General features: G+C 40.8%; 1 protein-coding gene across 2 annotated transcripts; it reads right to left on the bottom strand.

Moving 5' to 3' along the window:
• Positions 1-10,447: 10,447 nt before the first annotated feature.
• LOC119646620 (cyclin-dependent kinase 1) lies at positions 10,448-22,553 on the bottom strand. Of its 2 annotated transcripts, none has more exons than XM_038047128.1 (4): positions 22,436-22,553; positions 22,138-22,297; positions 11,080-11,583; positions 10,448-10,893 (listed from the first exon to the last, which is right to left on the bottom strand). In XM_038047128.1, exons 2-4 carry the CDS (start codon positions 22,284-22,286, stop codon positions 10,650-10,652), a joined length of 897 nt encoding a protein of 298 aa, XP_037903056.1. In that variant the 5' UTR covers positions 22,287-22,297; positions 22,436-22,553; the 3' UTR covers positions 10,448-10,649. The 2 variants fall into 2 exon arrangements, with proteins under 2 accessions (XP_037903056.1, XP_037903055.1); XM_038047127.1 differs by having other exon boundaries at positions 22,355-22,486.
• Between the last annotated feature and the right edge of the window lie 219 nt (positions 22,554-22,772).

Raw genomic sequence — 22,772 nt, 5'->3', positions numbered from 1 at the left:
CGTCAAAGCAGCATTTATACAATTGCTTCTCTGAGAGCTTTCAATCGTTATTATCTTTATCATATTTTTGTGTCGTTACAGGGGTCTATAGTTTTTCTTCAAATCTGTTGTTCAGTGCGTAGATCCTTTTCCAATAAAGACGGCAGTCTAGAAATTGATTCATTGTCTAGTTTCCTTTTTTCTAGTGCATTTTATTCTCGAATGCGCATGAAATTTCAGTGGAATGGGTTTTGTAAGAATTGCAATATAAAGGTGCCAGCCTCTGTGTGATTACTTGATGTAACCTTTTGCTAGCTTGGAATCTAATCAACCATTGGTCCGTGCGACTATAAATTTCATGGATGGATGTCGTAAAGAATCAATTGAGCAAGTACTACCCATCTTGTTTCCGACGAAACACATTTTTTAAAGAAGAACCAGAAGATTTGGTTTGATTCTTATATGTTATAAGGAAAATGTATAGATGCCTATCGGCCAAAAAGGCAGACCACCAACAGGAATGCATACATTTATACATTTTCGGCATATATTCATACATCCACACTAATCGTTACTATTGTCCCAACAATAAAGTCTTCATGCCATTATTACGGTTGACCTCTTTCATATATGAATCGCATACTGTGTGAATTTATCGTTCTTCCCTCAGCATTGTCATATATTGGAATCAGCCCTAACGAAAATTGGATGGAAAGGGAGGTATTTCCCCCGGGTCTGGTGCTTTCTCGGGGGCCCGGAATAGAAATTTTAAAAAAAGGATTATAGGGGGCCCGAATAATTTTTACTACTGACCCAGGTCCCATTTTTACGCATAATTGTCACCCCGGGGCCGGATTTTCTCTCTACATTCCTGATTGGAATATTTAGAAACAAGGATGCAAAGAATTAAAACACTAAACAAGTCATTCCTAGTTTTGCAATTCATTACAAATGAATTAGATGCATCCGAATTCCTCTATTTCTGATTTTTACTTTTAAATACGATGATGATTTGTAGCAATTAGCCGAAAAACCAAATTCTGACGGCTCGAGATTAAATATTTTGCCTCGGAATAGTTGTTGCTTCTCGTACCATAAAGGCGTGCTGTTCGTGGTTGCACTTTTCAAAAACTCGTCGATCGCGTTCTTTATCTCGCAAATACCATTTGTGGTCTGCGTTCGAATAATTATTTTATCTCTCAACACACACAGTTTGGATACTGCAAGTTTGTAAGATTTTCTGGAATTTTTAAATGATGAAACCAATTCAAGGTATTTTTTTCTCGTTTTAAATGTTGGACTGTAAATGGGAGAAATAATCTGTGACAGCAAGATGAAAGTCTCAAAGGACCAATTCCTAACCGCCGTCATTTTCATTACTCATCTGAGCTAATTTCGTGGCCATGATTTGCGAGATATTTGAAGAATTCACACTCCTCTTATTTGCATTAATGCTTAGAACATGGAAAGAGTTAACTATTTGTATATTTAGGTGGCATTATTCTGACGACGGTGGAATCGAATTTGGTGGCGGTCAATTTATTAACGGCGCCAACTCCCTCCTCTTTGTTTCGTCCAAAATCTGGAAATTAAACTATTTCAAAACAACATCAAGTTGAGACTCTGTGTTGCTATATTCGAGTAGTACATGAAAAATTACCTCCACAATTTGTCTGCATCACATAATCGGGATATTCTGGTCTGAGACAATAATAAATGAAGAACTTCGTCGGGGAACATGTCAGATGTCCGTGGACGTGTAGATTAGAAAGCGGAGATGGCAGTGAATAGGTCATATATTCATAAATTGCGAGTTATGCTATGCAATGGAACTCATTATCCCAAGATGGTCAGCGAGTAGGTAATCCTAGAACTATGTGGCGTAGAGCTCCTTGGAAATTAGCCCGACTTGGCGTATAGTTCAACTACAGCTATGCTTCACATAGGGGTTTATGGCAACTATATATGTATTTACAACCGTTTTGACTCATCATAGCACCTACTTGATTGAAGTAGGTAGTTTGCTTCTTTAATCCATTGCGTTCACTTGGCGTACGTTACATGGATCATAAAATATTTCTAAATTCACTCCTTTCTTCATTATCTAAACAGGAGACGGTAACAAGATGGGTTTATGGCGTAGTTCCAAAACAATATAAGTAGAGAAATAGAATTATCTCACCTAACCAGTAATTTCAGGTGAAGGTAATTATTGTCATGATCGCAATTAAGTACTGAATCAAAAGTACATTGTACAAAATGGTACACTGACAATTGCAGACCATTGGATAATATACCATCTTTTTGCATTTTAAAGAAATGAACAATAAAAGTCCACTTTGGAATGATGTCTTTAGGCTAATAGTTGCCCTAAAATCAGCCTCGTTTATTTGAACCGGAACTAACAAGAAAGTATACAAATTCTTTTGAGTGGGGTCAAATATCGGTTTAAAGATAATAGTTTATCGAATTCCTCCTTGTAAATACAAAATTGTCATCGGATATTAGAAAGTCCAAATTGAAACATAAAAAGATTTTGGATTGACACTTCTCCATTGAAAGGTCTCTACTTCGTTGCAATCTTATAGAGAAAATTGATTTTTACTCGTTTGCGAAGTTTGCCTTTTTATTTTCTATGGTGAACATTTTAATTGTTGCACGTGTCAATGGACGCTGCGATATGTTATAAAAGAAAGCTTAAGAAGGAAAGCGGGGGTTCAGCATGGTGTCCTGTTCGACCGCATGCAGAAATCAATCTGATTTCAAGTTTGGGTTGTATCGACACCTACTAATTTAAGAAAAGATAAGGGTCGGACCCTAAAATCATTTCCCTATACATACACGCAATCAATCTTAGTCTAAAACAACGGAAAATTCCATGCCGTTTCTATAATTTCCATATATTCAAATAAGTCAAATAATAGCTTTTAAGCTAGTAAACAATTGGTGTTTTTGTAGATGAAACAATTAAATACCATGAAACAAAGAAAACAAGAAAAACTAAAAGTGAGCAAAACTCTATATATTGAAAAAAAAAAATAAAATATCTAAACGCAATGTAATTTATAGTTAAACAAAAAGAGAATATGAAAACGATAATAAAAAATAAACAAAAAAGTAGTAAACAATAATTTGTAAAATACAAAACCTATTATGAATAACATAAACAATATTTTAAAAATTATGAAGAAAGACAAAAACATTGAACAGAGAATGTGACTTGATAAAAGAAGTGATTTCATTAGAATAGTGTTGGATTGCGCTAAAAATTAAACTGCAAAAAAGAAAACATTTCAAAAATGGCGATTGACTTATTAATAAGGTTAATAAAACGCAAGAAATGCAAAAAAGAAAAACAATAAAAAAAGACAGCTGACAATTTTTCAAACAATAATATTCATCGGAACATTTTGGACTGCTTGATTTTGATTGCCTTCTGGTTGTTTCTTTTGGTAACACGCAATCTATTACCACTACTTAGTTCATTACATAAAAATGTTTTATGAGGATTGAACTTGACTTTTTTAGGAGCCATTGTTTAAAAATCAAAGTGAACAATCATGAATAAATGAGAAAAAATGTTAAAGATGGTCTTTTGTTGCCTTATTGTAAGGTTGGAAGAGCTCTTTATTTTCATATACAGGGGAACGGACGCATGTTCACTTGGTATCGATGGGTCTTGTCTGATGGCCTTTTTAAGTCTTTTTAATGAGAATGACTAAAGTGAACATAAGAGTTGATTATTGTGTACCACGAGGGCGAAACTTATCCATAAGTTGTTATTTTTCAAAAGTAGTGATTTATGACATTTTTAAATCCACGTGTGGATGCAAAACGGGGTAATGCGTGGGCTGGAAAGTGATAATTTCTTCCACAGACCCTTTCTCAAACACTACCCAAACCAAAAATCTGAAAAAAAACTAATGCAATTATATAGGCTATAATGTTGAGCACCATACTGCGATGGAAAAACTGTTGGAATATGGTCATCAGTTGCACCATTTTTTCATCGACTTCAAAGCCGCTTATGACAGCATAGCCAGGGTAAAACTGTACACGGCCATAAGAGAATTCAATATCCCAACGAAATTGATAAGACTGACTATTCTGACCCTGACCAATGTGCGAGGCCAAACAAAAGCAGCACATCACTCTTGAGACCATTTAATACTAACAACGGTCTAAGACAAGAAGATGCCCTATCATGCATCCTGTTTAACCTGACCCTGGAGAAAGTGATTCGCGATCCCGGTGTAAATGCGACAGGCACCATCCTCTTCAAGTTCACCCAACTACTGGCCTACACAGACGATATTGACATCATGAGAAGAACAACCCGAGATGTACAGTTTACCATCATCCAGATCGAGTAGGCGGCGCGAGCTCTCGGGCTGCACATTAATGAAGGCAAGATGAAGTACATGGTTGTAACGTCAGCCCCAAAACCGAAAGAGAGAACAACATCGAATCGCACTGGCCAAACGAAAACAATGAAGATAGGAGACTACAACTACAAGGGTCGAAAATCACAACCGATAACAGCTATGACGATGAAATCCGCGCACGGTTGTTGGCTGCTAACAGAGCCTTTTTCAGCTTACAAAAACTGTTTCGTTCGAAACGTCTCACCATAAGGTCAAACCTCTTACTGTACAAGACTATGATCTTGCTAGTTCTTATGTATTCCTCAGAGACTTGGGTTCTTAGCAAACAAAACTGCGAACTCTTAGACGCGTTCGAGAGAAGAATCCTCCGAAGAATTTTTGGCCCCCTATATGAGGATGAACTATTCCATAGCCTCCATAACGACGAAATCTACCACGACCGTCTGGTTGTGGATAAAATCCAGCTCAACAGGTTGCGATGGACGGGTTACTTAATCCGTATGGATGAGGATGATCCAGCCCGGAAAGTCTATAAGGGCCATATCTATGGTAGAAAAAGAAGACGCAGACGTAAGTCAGGACGCCAGACAGCTTTTAGGGATATCGAATTGTTGTATCTCGGCGCAAAACCGGAGTGTCTAGAGTTTCTTACTAAGGGAGGCCTAGACCGGATACCGATTGTTGCGCTGTTGATGATGATGATGATACTGCCAGGTTTAATGATAATAATATAATAGGTCCAAATTTTCGTTTTTTTTTTTGCAAATCTACTACAATCTAATATTTTGAATGATAGATCACACTAAGCTGAGTAGTCTGACATACTGAATACATAAACATTGCGATCTAGATACAAATGGCACAATATCCACTCAAACACATAAGAAATCCACAAAACCTTTCATACTTGTTTTATTTAAAGTAAAATGGTTAGCCACTATAACATGCAGATACAGATATCTCCTCCAAAAAAAAAGTGGAATCATCTCAACTGTCAATGCACTCAAACGGAGCAAGGACTGTGAGATTGTTCTTCACGCGGAACTGTTCATCGTAGCTTCTGCTGTCTCTGCCGAGCTGCTTCTCCCATTTATTTGTAACTCTGAAATCTTCTCTAGTGAGTGGAAAAGGGTATTTTCGTGAAGATGCCGTCTGATTCTGGTTTTCGACTTGTTTACAATTAAAGGTTATCCTTGCGATTCGGAGAGGGCTGTGTTGATTTTGCCTCCATAAGGGTAAAAAACTTACTTTCTCTGAGTTTCTTAAAAATCTACGGCTTTTAATGGTTTGTGTAAACATTCCCGTCATAAAATCGATTCCCTGTATGTCTGTTGGTTTGTCACATCCAGTTTGCTCGGAAACGGTTGAAGTTATTATTATGAAATTTGATAGGAATGTGCAATCTATGAAAGCACATGAAGCGAGTAGAGCCATTTTTTGAGTTCAAATTCCTCATGCCTATGGAAGTGGAGGACATTTTTTTTCAGAGAATATAGTTATGTGGGAAATCAAATGAAAGGGTGCAATTAATTCGCAAATAGAAGTGGAATAATCCTTGTCATGGATACACTCAAACGGAGTAAAGCCGCTGCTCCTGCTGATTCTGCAGAAATGCGATTTCAACTTATACGGAAAACGTACCGAAACCTATCTCAGAGAGTGGAAGAAGGGAGGTTCTTGGGGTTCCGAAAAAGGGACAGCTGGAAGAGTATTTGCATGCACCCTCTCCTGCCGTTGCAGAGATAACGACTAAAATAATCCTGGGACCCATTAAGTAACATCTCGAAAGTTGGATCGACAGAGAGCAACATGCGTCATCATTTTAGAGTAGGGTGCGGATCAGATCCCCACTTCACCTGCTCTTCATCGATTTCGAGAAGGCTTTCGACGTGTCAACAAAAAGTGTATATGGAGTGCTCTATCTGAGAAAGGAATTCCGAAGAAATTTATATCTGTTAGCATGGAGGAAAAGTTTCCGAGGAATTTCCAAAGTGGTGTCTGCCAGGTTGGCAGCCTGTCACCGATATTATTTCTTTCTGTCATCGGTAACGTTCTTCATACTGCCTTGTCTGGAGGACGTAGAGGGCTTCAATTGACCATGACGTTTTTCCCCAAACATCCTGATCTACTGGCTCTCTCGTCGAGATATGGAGCACGACCATAGATTTTCGTCGGTCTGAATATAAACACCATCAAAAGATCCTCAGGCTAACCGGTCATCGCACTCTTCTAGGCCTGACGAGAAGGAGGAGGAAAGGGGGTGATCCCTCCCCTCCCCCCCCCCCCTCTTCCAGCTCGGAATTTTTCGGGGGACTTGAATATAGACTTATATTTATATATCAAGTTATGTATTCCCAGATCAAGAAAGGAACCTTACAGGAATCTGCGAGAATCATGCATTAAACTGGTGGAGCTGTAATGTGCACGTTCGGTGGGCAATCCATCTCAGATTGCAAGACAGAACTATTAGCTATGTTAGGCTTATATGTGTATAGCTATAGGTTCCTCTAGGTTTTATTTTGACAGAATTCAAAGGATGCTTCGCCTGTCTGTTTTTCCATACCCTTAGTTATTGATGATCAGTAACACCCAAGGAAGAGCAGCTCATTTTTAAGTTTTGCGCAGTTGGCCATGGTGCTAGGCTGCGAAAGTGATATGTATACGTATCTGGTTCAGTTGTGGGAATGGCACTCGTGAGCGTTATGCAGATGCATAATATGTGCCAGGATATTACATTATCTAAATCGCGGTCAACAGGGAGTTTTGTTTAGCTAGAGAGAGAAATCTCACAGAGTACCTGCATGCTCAAAAATCTGAAGAGGCTGTCAAACTGGCTAGCGAAAGCGATGATTTAATAAACTTTTTTATAGGTAACAGAAAAAAAGTGAGTTAATGTTAAGGTGATGCACATCACCCACCAGAGAACTTAACATCTGGTTGAATAATCATTGCCTAATTTTCGCTCGGATCATCGTCGAACAACTGCTCAGGTCACGGTAGGTAAAACTGGTTAAGAACTGGTCTATAAAGGAGCATAAAGGAACTTCAAGTTGCAATACTTGTTTAGTGAAGCAAAGGAGAAGATTCTACCCACAGGCGAGTAAAAGTTGTTGGGGGTCTCTAGGGAATTGTGATAGCGTCATTCAAAGCCATAAAAGGGAACATATGAGCTCATTTCATCAGCATTTAAGGATAATCACCTCAACAAAGGAGAAATCGTGACTCGCATAGTAGACTTGGGAGATAATATTAATACCCGGAAATTTGCAATAGGATAGGATATGAGGAATCAAAGCTTTAAGAAAAGCTAATGAAGGCTTTAAGCTCGTCGTAAAAGGAAAACCGGACACGTTTGGAAAATTGTGCGGAGTACGCATAGCAGAGAATTTCCTAGAATTATGGGAGCGAAAGAAACCTAGAGCTCCATCCAGGTTATCGCAATTTTCATTATTTTAATGCATACGTGATCTTTATCCAACGCTCTTTAAACTCAGCAACTAGGCCATGCACATTAATAATAATAATAATCGTTGGCGCAATAATCCAATTGGATCAAGGACTTGAAGTGTCTTAGAGCACTTCGTTCAAGATCGTAACGGTACACTACAGGATAGCCTATAGGAGGCAATGTGGTTAGCATTACGCTTGCCGAGATTATTACCCCAATTTGACTCAGGTACCCATTCGTAGCTGAGCCGATTAGTATCCGACATCAAATCACGATACAAATACCACTGCCACCAGTGAGATTTGAACCGCGACTTTCCGTACGACAGCCTTAAGCTCTAACCACTCAGCTATCCGGGCCGGAGGTCATGCACATTGAACCTTTATCATTCCATAATTGCACTTTGAGTGTATAAATAGGTGTAAGGTTCTAACTGTAAACATACTTATTGCAATTAGCAGAAAAGGAAAATTTTGGGTCATATTCAGGACGATTCTGCTCTTTCGCGTCGAGCCAGGATTTAAGCATTTCTCACAAATCTCGCGTTTTGAGTTATTTCTATTAAAATGATTTTATTTTATATTTTCTGGCATACAGCACGTGTCCGGCAAGGACAACATAGTTGCTGACGGTTTGTCACGTGTCTCCGAGGTAAACATCCTCGCCTCACTCGACTTCTCGGCTATTACCAAGGCGCAGGAGGGTGACGCAGTGCTTCAAATCCAACCCCAAATACAAATTTCGGGAGTTGCCTATCTTCGGCTCGAATCTCTCTCTCTGCTGCGAATACTCGGAAAAGGGAGTCCGGCCACTTTTTGCAAGGAAGTGTTCCACGCAGTTCATGACTTAGCGCATCCAGGCATTAGGGCGACAAATCGGTTAGTCACCGAAAAATACTTCTGGTCCTCCGTAAATAAGGACGTAAGGAGATTGCATCGCATGCCAGAAGTGTAGCGTCACCAGGCATGTAAGAAAAGAAGTGAGCTCATTCCCACGCACTACCAACCAATTCCACACAATACACCTCGACATCGTAGGCCCTTTGCGAGACTCGCACGGTTTCAAATATTGCCTCACAATCATCATTTGAGTCCACCCTTTTTTCGGAGTTAGACAAACTCCTGAGATTCAAACGCCAGCGGACTACTTCACACCAACTGCAATCCAATGGGATGCTAGAGCGTTGTCACCGGGCGCTGAAATCCGCCATTATGGCTCGCGACGATTCGTCCTGGACTCAGGTAATGCCTCTCGTCCTACTTGGCCTTCGAACAACCCGCCGAGAGGAATTTGCTGCCAGCCCCCAAAGCTCCCAAGTGACCCGGTCTTCGACAAGAGATAGGGTTTCACAGATTTTGGATTGCTGCGTCTGCTGAGAGACAACGTCCACCTTCCACCCGACATCCCATCCGCACCTGCCTGCGTCCCCAAGGAACTGGACTCGTGCATGCATGTCCTGGTCAGGACGGATGCTGTCCGGAAACCGCTGCAGCCTCCATACGAAGGCCCGTACCGTGTTCCCGAGCGGGGAAAACATTTCTTCCAGCTCGAGATCAGGAGACACAAAAAGGCTGTCTCCTTGTCCAGGTTGAAGCCCGTTTACGCCCCAAATCAACGTCGCGTTATTTTTGTTGCTTGATAGGTCTCTTCGCCACGTTTAAAAACCAACAAAGACGACAAAACAACAGAGAAAATGTTCCGGTGGATTCATACCTAATGGCCAACCAAGACGTTCTGATACCCCACATGGCCACATTCTGTGAAAAAGAATGCCCTCTCCATACACATGTATGGAAAGCCCGCCTTAAAATTAACACAAAATGGTGTGTTATTGTGTGCAAAGGGAACAACAGACCACATGTTCTCACCAATTTTCGTAACGATCGGTTGAACCATTTCCGAATAAATCGGGTGTTACAGACAGACAGAAGGACAGACATTGACTCGATTCTCATAAGGTTTGGTTTTACACAAAACCTTTAAAAAGGAGAAAAAGTCATCATATCACTCGCTGCAACTCTATATAACTCTTTAAGGCAAAGCTTATCGAGTATAGTCCGGTGTTTTCTTTGTAAGAAAATTTCAGGTGCAAACCCATTATTTTTTTAAATTTTTCATTCGTATTTTTTCGACCCCACGATATGAAACGCTGAAGCTTAGTGAACATTACAAAATTCAGCGTGTAAAGTCTGGCAAAACAGAATCCTACAGTAGTCGTCGATGAGAAGACATTAACAGGCAGGAGCTGTTTCGCATATGAATTATTATTCCGAAGTAAGTTAACCGAAATTGTTATTCTTACCAAAAAATTAATTGGAGGATTACTCATCTATTTAAAGGGAAAACTGTATCTACCTATACATACATTTTGTGAATTAATTTACCATACATATGGATATGGGCTATTCCATCACAATGAATTTAGCATCGTTTCTCCCAAATGTGATATATTTTCGGAAAGTAGACAATGGACAGACAACACTCAACGTCTTGGTGCCATTTCGTAAGCAAGTCCTGACGCAGACTTTCGTTGCGGTTAATTTTCAAGTAAACCGCAGGCGCATGAGAAAAAACATACAATTTTGAAAAGGCAATACGACGCAGAAAAATTCTTTGCATGATTGAAATAAAACAGTTTTTTTTTCGATGGCCGTGAAAAAATTAAAATATTTATTGCAAAAATCGGGGCAAAGGAAACTTATTCGAATTTATCGCATATAAAAAATCATTAATTAATATCTTATGATTAAAAATTGGTTTGACTAAACAACTTGAAACATTTATATGTATTCCTTTACATTGTACGACGCAGACGAAAGAAACAGAAGAAATTACCCCTACTCCGTCGGTATAAGCTTATTATCAAAACCGTCAAAATACGGGTGTTCCAGCGCCTGTTTCGCTGAGATGCGGTGAACGGGGTCGTAAGTAAGCATCTTTTGTAGCAGATCTAAACCGGCTTCATTCAAATTCTCAACTTGATTGTGCAGCTGGTTTTGTGTCCAACAAGGGAAGGTTGCTTTATAGTCTTGTAACGATGTGACACCGGGCCAAATTTCTTCTGTAGGTGTTCTTAATATTCTGTAGGAAGACGTTATTTTATTTAAAATATTAGCCAATGTAATACCAGAGTGAAGTAGAGGCTTTAGAAGGTGTTATTAAAACAAGGTGCCGTGCAAACAAAGGATTATCGTAATAATAAATTGTTGTCGTAAACGTCACCTTTACACATCTAAAATAAAGTACATAATAATATTTTATACGCACCTGAACATCCTGAAGAGTTGATCGATTTCTGAATCACCTTGGAACAGTGGTTTCCTTGTTGCCATTTCAGCAAATATACATCCAATTGACCAAATATCGACAGGACATGAATACCGTTGTGTACCCAAAAGAACCTCTGGAGCTCGATACCAAAGTGTCACGATTTCATGTGTATACATGCGAACTGGAATACCGAATGAACGTCCTAGACCGAAATCTGCTACCTTTATAACACCTTCCTTATTGATAAGTAAATTCTGTGGTTTCAAATCACGATGTAAAACACGGCGTCGGTGGCAAAATAAAATAGCATTGGTGATTTGATATAAATAACTACGAACTAATTCAGGATCCATGACTTTCTCCGATGGCAGGGAATCCATGTACTTTTTGAGATCCATTGATAAAAATTCGAAAATCAAATAAAGTCTATTTTCTTCCATAAGAACGTCCTCGAGGCAAACGATATTCGGATGGCGTAGCTCTCTCAGTAATGAAATTTCTCTGCAATTTGAATATTATATAAAAACTGATAATATTAGGTGTACAAATAAGTTTTCGCGGTTTGTCAAAAGATTGCCCCACCAGAAGGTTATGGAGAAATTGTCAGATGTAAAACGTAATATCCCAAGTTTCGTCATCCGGCAACACCATAACCTTAAAGTACTAGTGATTCCGTATCAGCATCACGTAATTTTTTTCGTGCAAAAATGTCAAATTTTGTGCCGAATAAGCATCATTTGCGGGAACTTTTGATTTACTTCTTTAATTTGAAAAAATCTGCAGCTGAGGCGCATCGATTGCTTCTAGAAGCATATGGTGAAGCTGCTTTAAGTGAGAGAAGTTGTCAGGAATGGTTTCAAAAGTTTAAGAACGGTGAGTTTTACGTGAAGGACAAAGAACGCAGTGGAAGGCCGAAAGTGTACGAAGACATGGAATTAGAAGTACTATTGGAGGAAGATTCGTCCCAAACGCAAAAAGAACTTGCACTTACATTACAAGTGACTCAACAAGCAATTTCACATCGTTTAAAATCGTTAGGAATGATTCAAAAACAAGGAAATTGGGTTCCATATGAACTAAAGCCGAGAGACGTTGAACGCCGATTATGCATGAGTGAAATGCTGCTTGCCAGGAATAAAAAAAAGAGTTTTTTGCATCGTATAGTCACTGGTGACGAAAAATGGATTCACTACGATAATCCAAAGAAGAGAAAGTCATGGGTTAAGCCCGGCGAACCATCAACATCGACAGCTAAGCCGAATATTCATGGAAAAAAACTTATGCTGTGTATTTGGTGGGATCAGCTTGGTGTCGTGTATTATGAATTGCTGAAACCAAGCGAAACCATTACTGGAGCTCTCTACCGAACACAATTGATGAGATTGAGTCGGGCACTTAAGGAAAAACGCGCCCATTACTACTCCAGACACGACAAAATTATTCTTTTACACGATAATGCTCGTCCACATGTTGCGGCGCCGGTAAAAACATACTTGGAAACACTCAACTGGGAAGTTTTACCCCACCCGCCGTATTCACCAGACTTAGCCCCTTCCGATTATCACCTGTTCCGGTCGATGGCACATGGTCTGTCTGAGCAGCGCTTCACATCATATGAAGACACCAAAAATTGGGTAGATTTGTGGATAGCGTCAAAAGATGAAGAGTTTTTTCGACGGGGTATCCGAATGTTGCCAGAAAGATGGGGAAAAGTAGTGGCAAATGATGGAAAATACTTTAAATAAAACGTAATGTACTGTTCCTTCACAATAAATTCCTAATTTTTTATAAAAAACCGCGGAAACTTATTTGTACACCTAATAGTATTAAGACTTGCGTTGAAACTCCAATGGCTCAGAAGACGACGGAAGTCGGGGAAACTGCCGTTTCAAGTGCTGATTAAAGTTGATTTGCAAGCAGTTTGGGGAAGATGATAATTTGGATGTGTAGATATGTAACTACAAACAATGTAGGCACGTGTCTCAAACCCCGTTGGCGATAGAAGGATTTGTACCGTAGACCGAATGTCGGACATTAGTCGATTCTTTTGTGAATGAGTAGCACTTGAGTCAAATCTGGGCAATAATCCGGAACGAGTGCAATGCTCTATTGTCTGACTCCTAGTGTACCATCACGTGTAGAAGTGAAGTGATGTGCACTTCAAGACTTGGAGATTCCAATTTGACTGTTCCTCAAAACATTATTATAAAGAAAGAAATTCGAAATAAGGTGTGAACGACAGCAGAAGTTGGATCACCCGGTCAATTCAAATAGCACCCTGTATGCTTTTAATATGACTGACGTGGTAGTAGAGGATAAAATACAATAAGATGCAAACTATTGTCGCCTGGAAAACAGCATAGCACCTATCATTTTTTGCACCAATGTTGTCTTTGTACTGCTCTATGACAGCAGAAACTGAAAAATGATTGTTACTATCCTTCGAAAGCTTCATTAGAACATTATAGACATTTAAAAACTTATATGAAGTTACATGAGCTAGATATTCAGAAAGGGTACAACGCTATTATTGATTATGGCGGCGAGGAGGGTGCCAGTATTTCAGTAGTATCAACAATTGAATTATTCCGTAGTTAATAAGGGCAGAGCAATCAAAGAGTATAAACCTCCTGCGAAATTGGGGAGAAAGTGTATTTACATTGTCAGAAGTCGGTGATACAGATTTCGATAGCTATTTTTACTGACTAAATGATCAGAATACAGAAGGGACGACTCTTAATTATGTAGGTATTTGTGTTTTTGATAACAAAACATTCAATATCAAAAAGTAGCTACGGCGCTAAAATACATGGTTGTGATAAACTCTATTCTTGGCAATGTGCTTCAGCTCCTCCCAAAATTATTTAAGAAGCATACACTCTCCCTTCACTTTGCTCTAAAGCAAGTTTCAATCTGTGACCTATCAACAGTCAGTTGATATTAGTGCTGAGACAGCTGCATTTCCAGATTTTAGACAAAAGAACGAACGAGTTCGTTGGCAGAAACGCTTCCTAGATATACAAATTGATCAACGCCTTTGATGTTTTACCAATTAATGTGATGACCCGGCAGACTGATATGCAGTCATTTAAGATCCAGAGCCATTTGATCAAGGACTCTGACCCGGTGAGAGAGTAAACAGATGTCATCAGCGCAGTCGAGGTGTTTAAGTAAAGATTACATGGTTCATTGAACCCCATGTACTCCAGTGAAGGTAGCACAAAGGACATCATCGGTAACGGGGAAAAAGTATCTGTGACGAAATGCAACTCTGGCCGACTCCGCCTTAGACTTCAAATTCCTCTAAGGTTTTATCTCGGTGTAGTTTGTGACATTTTACGCCGACACATGCCGCTCCGATAATAGGTATTATTTTCTCTGGAATGCCCCTCCTATGCAGAGCATTCCAGATATACTCCCGATACTCCAGACCGTTTCTTCCGTTTGGATACGTTCATGGTAGTGATATGAAGAAGCAATCCGTATTCGCATGTTACGGTGGCCTGCCGTATCATGCACACGAAGTGGCACTTCTTTAACGGATATTGTACAATTTAGAGTTGTGGTGAAGTGCTTCTTCCTCCTCCTCAGCTGCTTATCATTGATGATAAGCAGTCTTCTCTTAACATCCCTAACGAGACCTTCGAAAGGCTGACGACCCTGATCAACCTTTCCGAAATGATATATATAATCAAGAGGAAAATTTTCGTGCATGTTCACAATTAATAGCTAATGGAATAAATCCTACAGGGAAATTCAAACTTGTTCGGATAATATTGAGCGGGAGAAGCTAGTTAAAGACGAGTTAGACTCACTCATGAAAAAAAAACAAGAGAGCTCGTACCTTACCACCAAAAGTAAAGCCTTTGAGCACTCTGACCCCTAATGGCCCTTTGTATTCGATTCTCTATCTAACGGAATATCCCGGATTGGTTTATTTATCGCAGGACTTCCGTTAGTGGATGTGATTCTAGCCGCCGCAGCTGGAGAACATAAGCACCAAACATCTGTCTGATGCGGCCCTAGAGAGGGGTACTCATATAGAAAATGTTCGCGGTTCCAGCTTCCTTGTTACAGGATTGTATCATATTGCAGAATCCCTATTCCAGCTAGTGAATTATTGTCAACCAGAATGCCCACAATACTAATTACCCTCTGCCTACCCGACAATGACCAGGTACCCAAAGCAATTCCACCGTACTGAATGCAATCGGTTTCTACATTCCTGAACGATTTTTGAAGTGATCAAAGGACTGACCCGCATTACAGCCTAAAAAACCCACTTCTGGTTTTCATTTGAAAGGTACACTCCTGAACCAGAACCCCGTTCTGTTTTCAAGCCATCGATGTAGAAGACCTCAATATATTCTACCACGCATTTCTGGTTCGTCCCAGTTTTCTCAACGTTTCAACATAACTTCACATCTTCTACCAAACAGATCGATGGGAATCATAGAAGCAGAAACTGGATTCAGTTTTGTCAATAGTTCTTCCAAAGCTTTGTGCCTCCACGTCCATTGTTTCCCTATAGATCTAATCGAATTAATCTATGAGCTGCTCCGGATGTCGTGTTTATGGCACCGATAATACCCAGGTAGACTGTTCTTTGCAGCGCGGCTAGTTTAAAGCATAGCTGCTCCCACTTTTTCATTGATAACCACCACTTTCGCAGTATCCTAATTTCCCTTGCAACACTTTCCCACTTCTGTCAGCTGCTCCAGAATGGTGAGAGTGTTTACAGACTCAACTCTGGAGTTCGTAAAAGTTCTATCCGGTTTTCTTGGCCGACTTATCCCCTTTAAGGGCTCTGCACAGGCTTTAAGTCTCTCTCTTTTACTTTGCGCTGCGAAAGTTTTATCAGTTTCTTATATTCATGCTATTAATTCCGGAATTTTAACCAGTCCTTATTCTTATTGCTTTGACAAGTACAATTTAGAAGTCATCTGGTTGATTTCCTGAGTCACTTCCGTGGTATTGGTTCCACCAGGGCACGGTTTTACCGCTTTGGCCTCCGGTAATAGGACAATCACCTTCAAAGCACTCTAAAAGTGTGTGATTCAGAGTTTCCTATTGATCTTTCATCTCCAAAAGAGTCATTAGTGGCCTAGGGAACTGCACTTTGTAGCCAGTAGTCAAACCAATCCGGCCCATTTTCCTAGAATTCCTTCTTTGTATTACATTCTGTTCACTTGCAATAGTCGGGCTAAATTCTAAGTAACGGTGGTCAGACAGTCAGACTTCGTAGCACCCCTCAGTCTCTAATCAACTCTAACAAGTTTGGAGTACAAATTGTTAGTCAATTGCTTCACTTCTTCTTGGTCACACGAGCATAGGGGCGCACCCTTTATTCGCGATCATCAAAGCAGCTGAAGTGATAAAATCAAACAGCTTTTATCCTCTAGGATTGCATTTCCTACTCCTCTAACAAATATGCTGAGCGTTCGCATCGTAGCCTTTTAAGAGTTCGAGGCAACTTCATTTTGCATACAGATCCCTTATTCTTTGCGTCGCGGAGGATACAAAGAACTATGACAACTAAACTGGTATAGTAAATTGACCGCAACTAGGCCTCTTAACAATTTTGACATGGGATGCAGGCTCTCCGTCTCGAAGAAGATTCTAGTCCCTTTCACTGACCTAATATCACCAACTTTGTTAAAGCGAACCCATGGGTCTTCCACCACAAATATGTAAGGGCAGTCCTGTAACTTTGCCAGCCTTGATGCAAGTAGATAGGAAAAGGCTTTAGCTTCCTGCAGGTTAATTCGGCTAGCCTTTGTGTTGCAGATCGATGCCAATATCGCCTTTCTAAATGGTTTTTTCCTTAAAGAATTTGTTGCCCATGAAAAATAAATTTAAAGATCAAACCGAGCATTGAATAGCTAGGTGCAGGTTTAAGCGTTTTGGTGCGAATATTTAAACACAATTGATCCGTGACTTCATCTGTAGACCTCAGCTTAGATAATCTGAACAAAACAGAGTTTTTGACAATGGACCCTAATGGAGCAGATACTATTACTGTTAGTGACAGCGACCTGGCGAGAACTGAGCTAGTCAAGCTTTAGGGGGTCCTTTGGAAATTGCTGTCCCTCTTCATATTTGCTAATAATATTAAACTCCGAGTGTAAAGCGTATGACGTCGACTAGTACTTTCCATCAAATTAAATAGGGAAACACAAAGCCTTTTATATCTGAAGCGTCGGACTTCGAGCTTCCCAACTTGTTTTTTAAGGCTAAAGCGATCCTAACGAAATTTGGTGGACATAGTGGAACTATGAAATCCCACACATACAGTGAATCACATAAATTTGGGTACAGTTTAAAATCCGAAAAAAAATCAGAGTGGTGAGCTTAGATGAAATTTAAGCCTCAAAATATGTCCCATTCCGATATCTGCTCACATAAACTTACTAATAGTATATTACCATCTTTTAGAAATTGACTGAAAAACTCCCTTTAATTTCAGTTTGTGTAAACACAAAACCTTATTAAAATTGGTTTACTGTCTGTCTGTCTCTCCGTCACACGATTTAATTTGGTGTAAAGGTGGGAACTGTGAACGCTCACGCATACAGTGAGTTACATCATTTTACTGAATTTAAGGGGGGAGGGGGGGTCCCCATTCATGCAAAAGGGGGGAATACCCTCCGTACCGATACCTGTTCAAATAAAGTTAATAATAGTACATTATTATAATTTTTAGTAATTGGCAGGAAAACGCCCCTTAAGTTCACACTAGAATAACGAAATTTTGAAACAATGTAGGTCCCAGGCTCTATGCATCTCCAGCAACTCCGGGAATTCTATCTTAAATTAATGATGAGATTGCATCTCGACTGTGTGCTGATCACAATCACTTGTGTATTGTGGTGCAATTGCGGCTAGCAAATTGCACGGTCAGAAGATTCGCTTTCGTGTTATTGGTTTGAGTGACCAGAGAGATCCACCATGGAAAATTCGTCTGGAACGTCGGCGGGACTCACTAAGGCAGGACATTGCTAGACTAATTCAGATCAGCACTGGCAATGCCAGCAGACGGGTGAGAAATAAAGTGCAGAGGATTTACCGGAACTAAGCCATCCCCAGTGAGACACCCGTAGTTGAAATTCTGGACACACTAAAGCAGAAACTTTCTGTCATATGCAGTCGGTTACAACGGTATGGCGAAAGTTATTCCAGACGTATCCTGAATGCAACATACGCGAGGAAACAGCGGACCTTTTTCAGATCTCTCAATGAAACCCAACAGAGCGTCCAGACAGTACAGTTTTCGGTGACGGAAGCGAAGAGCAAGTTCGACGAGCCATAAATAGCTCGAAGAACTGGAGGCGCCCAGGTCTGGATCGGGTGCAGAATTTCTGGTATAAGAAATTTACCAGCGTACACAGTCGGTTGGCACGCAGTATAAATGAGGTCATGAGTCGCCTGGAGGAATTTTCACCCTTCCTCACTGCGGGGATTACCTACCTTATCCTCCGAGGAGCAAAAGGGCTACCGAGTTGGGTCAATGGGTTGCAAAGAACAACTCATTATTCACTCGGTAGTTGTAGGACAAGCAACTAGAGGTCAGGGAAACCTCCTTAGTTGCTATATCGATTATGCCAAGGCTTTTGATAGCGTTCCGCACACCTGGCTAATCGATATCCTACATCCGTATCGTATTGATCCGAAACTAATAAAGCTTTTGGCGACAGTCATGAAAGGGTGGCATATCACCTTATCAGTGCGTACATCTGAGAGTGCTAATATCTCAGAGCCCATTCGTATATGGAGGGGTATCTTCCAGGGGGATCCATTGAGTCCCCTTTGGTTTTGTATGGCATTGAACCCCTTATCATGGCTACTGAATGATGTTAGAGGGCATGATTTTGCAATAAAGTATGGCCTATGTGCTAAGTGCAAACTGACACACTTGATGTACTTAGATAACATCAAGCTGTATGTTGGGTCGGACGACCATCTTAGAAGTCTGTTCCGAATGTTCAGCCGTGATATTCGGATGGAGTTTGGATTAGACAAGTGTCGAATTCAAGCCATCCGCAAAGGTCATCACGAGCCGCATGCTGGACATAGCATTGGCGACCTCCACATCGAAGCTATGACTGAGACAGACTTCTACAAGTACCTAGGAATTCTGCAAGGAACCCATGCTCGAGTTGGTGATCTGAAGGATGCTCTGCTGTCCGAATTCCTGCGACGTGTAAAGCTGGTGCTGAAATCGCATCTCTCGGAGAAGAATAAAATAAACGCGTTGAATGGCTTATGCATTCGGAATATTGCCGCGGACGAAGGCCGATCTGGAAAACGTCCAGCGGCGGATACGGACAACTATGTCCAAATTCCGAATGCATCATCCAAAGTCTGCCATGGGGTGGATGAACCTGCCTCGAGACATCGGAGGTAGGGGCGTGGTTGACGTGGCGGCACATCATCGCCAAGTCAACTCTCTGCGCGCTTATTTTTACAGCAAAGAGCAGGCGAGTCCCTTGCATGCGGCTGTCTGTAAGGTAGACTGTGGACTGACTCCACTTAACTTGAATCCTCTGAGGGGGTGAAGTCGGCCCAAGAGCGGATCGATGAATGGAAGTCGAAGGCAATGCACGGTAAACACGTCAATTGTCTTTGCCAGCCATTTGTCGATTTGCATTTGTCGAACAGATGGCTGTGTGCTGGGAAGCTTTTATGTGTGCCATTTAGGACGGCGTGGTCGCCACCCGAGCTTATAAAAAGGCTCATCATGAAAGAATGGGTGGAGAACAACCAGTGCAGAATGTCGGGTTCGGCGTTAGAGACGTTGGACCATCTCATTTCTGGCTGTGCTGTTATGGCACCGATGCAGTACATCACCAGGCATAATGCAGTATGTATGGTTATCCATAAAAACCTGTCCAGTTTACCGATATGAGCCACAAGCAGTATTTGATATTTCTGCTTGCAGCATGTATTGGGACCGGCAAGTTCTGACTGATCGCCATACTCCACACAACAAGCTTGACGTACTGTTGGTACGTCTCGAGCGGGTGGTTGTAGTTCCCATAATATTGTCAGCGACAGGTATTGTACCTAAATCCCTCACGGCTTCCCTTGATGTCTTGGGACTTTCGCACAGTCTGGTTCAAACCATGCAGAAGTACACCATTCTGCATACGTGCTCGATGTTGCTGGGAGTACTCGACGGATTCTTCTACTGACCTACCACCGACCACTACCACCAGCGCCTCTTTAGTTTTTAAGTTAGTAGGATCGTTCGAGCCTAAATGCTTGGCTCTTAGTGCTAGTATTAGGTAAAATTTGGCATCTGCCGAGATTGTGATAACTCGGGAAAAAATAATATTAAAACTTGGAGTGTGAAGCGTATGAGGTTGACTATTGTCAATACAGGGCTTTCCATCAAATGATTTATTTAAACCGCTTTCTAAAAAATAGAAGGCAATGGAATTTTTAACTATGTGACACATAACTGTTATGCACTCATCGCCCCCCCACATCTTTTTCTTTTTCTTCAGCCTTTCTCCCGTTCACAAGCAGGGCCGGTTCGTCGTGATCGGTTTCGCCATTTTATTTTATGAAATGCCTCATCTGGATGTAATCACGAGGCTTTTAAATCCTCATTCAGCGTATCAAGCCACCGTTGTTTCGACTGGCCTTTTAGTCGCTTGCCATTGGCTTCGATGTTCAGACCAATCTTGATAAGTGAATTCTCGTGAGCGTGAATTACGTGACCATAAGATCGAAGACGACTCTCTCGCATTTTTTCCACGATCGGTGCAACCTCATATCGATCGCGGATATCCTCATTTCGGATGTGATCAAAACGTATTACGCCACTAGTCCAACGCAACATCTTCGTCTCCATTACCGCAAGAGGCCGTTTATTGTCTTTTAGTCTTCCAATACTAGGAACTATAGAGAGCGACAGGACGAACGGCTTTGCGCTAACTTTTAGATTTGAGCCGATCGATACGTCGATCACAAAGAACACCAGTTGTGGAATGCCTCTTCATCCAGGTTGTGTTAATGCGTGAGGCAATTTCATTACGCATTTCTCCATTGACTGATAGCTTAGCCCAATTCGCTCAGTTCTGGGCAGGTTACTGAAGCTGACAGCACTGAGTGATTTAAATATCTCGAGTTAATGCTGTCAACCAATGGAGAACTATGTTATGATCCTCACATAGGGAAACACAAAACCTTTCATACCTGAAGCGTCAAGCTTCCGGTTTCCCGATTTGTTTTTTTTATGTTTTTGGGTGGTCGTCTTCAACCACTCCAGATGGTCGTTTGATCATCGCAACCCATTTTAGCTAGAGCAAATCCCTTCTAAATTTTTATAGGATTCACTCCCGCCTTGGCTAAAAATTTAGTAGTTTTTCGTTACACGAACACCGGTACATCATTCTCGCTCATGATTTCTTTCGATCCTAAGAGGTTCCGGGTGGTACCGGCTACCTGAACATCAATCTTTCCCAGGTGTTCTCTTCGGAATTTTAAAAATATCAATTTAATACACCCTCCTATCCGCATTAATGCATTTCAATATTCTCCCAAAAACGCTATCGGCATGCAATGATACGACGAAATGTGGCTAAACAGCACTATTCGTATTTTAACGTCCATCGTAGAAAGATATTTGTTGAATAGCCACCAATCGCGAACCACATGAACGAAGTACAGACCCCCATTCGACATGTCCGCCCCTGTGGGAAGGGAACCCTGACCTCGAGTTAAATCCAGCCTTGTCGAAGGCAGGTTAGTTATACTTGAGCGGCTTTGGCGATTGATAATCCCCGAATAATTATAGTTGGAAAACACGCATCGTCTTACTATGATGGTACATTACTGCGAATTTGGTCCTTAATTGTCTTTGTAGAGCACGTTAAGACCAAACCTAAGCAAGCAACGTCATTCCTTGGTTCGCATTAACCTTCCACAAGGTACTACCAAGATAGTACTCGTCAAAATGACGACTTGTTCATCTAAATCTGAATACAAAATATTCCCCAAAAGACTCGTAACCGCCCAAAAGGATTCACGTTCAACACTATCCACACTCACCTGATTGCTGTCGACGGAATGCCCTCATCTTCCGATTCTAATCGAATCTTCTTCATAGCAACTATTTGTCCTGTCTTTTTGTTTAGGCCCTTGTAAACAACGCCGTACGTGCCCTCGCCAATTTTCTCGATCTTCTGGAAGTCCTCCATTTTCGCCGCTCCTGCAAAGGACAGGTGTGGAAGGTTAGAAAGCTACAAATGTATTTGCACCTGCAGACCAAAAGCATGAAAGGAGTACATGATTCTTCAGATTTTCTGATAGTGTACACTCGACGTTATCCCTACACAATACTACTTACAGTTATTCACTGATAAATCGTGGTAAATTCGAAAAGCGATTTCGCGCGAAGGCCGTTAATCTTCGTTGCTGTTTATGAAAGTTTGCGCTTGCGCTATTTGTCAAGTGTACAACTGTCGTTTTAATACGGGGAACGAACGAGTGATGGCGCAAAATAACGAAAGAAATTTTTGCATGGAATTTTTATCTAAATTTGTGAGGCTCGGCTGTATATATTTATTATATTTTTCTAATTGATTAATCTTACATATTAAAAAGGCGTCGTGAATATTCATAAGCGTAAGTTCCTAAACTAGTAAGCTAAATTTAGATCAATGGGGCATAGGACCAACAAGAGG

Source organism: Hermetia illucens, chromosome 1, assembly GCF_905115235.1.
Source record: "Hermetia illucens chromosome 1, iHerIll2.2.curated.20191125, whole genome shotgun sequence".
In the NCBI taxonomy this organism is placed as follows: Eukaryota; Metazoa; Arthropoda; class Insecta; order Diptera; family Stratiomyidae; genus Hermetia; species Hermetia illucens.
Note: the sequence above shows the minus strand (reverse complement) of the source record. Positions and strands in the feature narration are given on the sequence as shown.

Coding starts and splice junctions, on each gene's coding strand:
- LOC119646620 (XM_038047127.1), bottom strand. CDS start 22,376: ATGTACTCCTTTCATGCTTTTG. Junction 11,584..22,137: donor ATTCCGTCGACAGCAATCAG/GTGAGTGTGGAT, acceptor TTCAAATTGCAG/AGAAATTTCATTACTGAGAG. Junction 10,894..11,079: donor CAACTCTTCAGGATGTTCAG/GTGCGTATAAAA, acceptor GTCTTCCTACAG/AATATTAAGAACACCTACAG.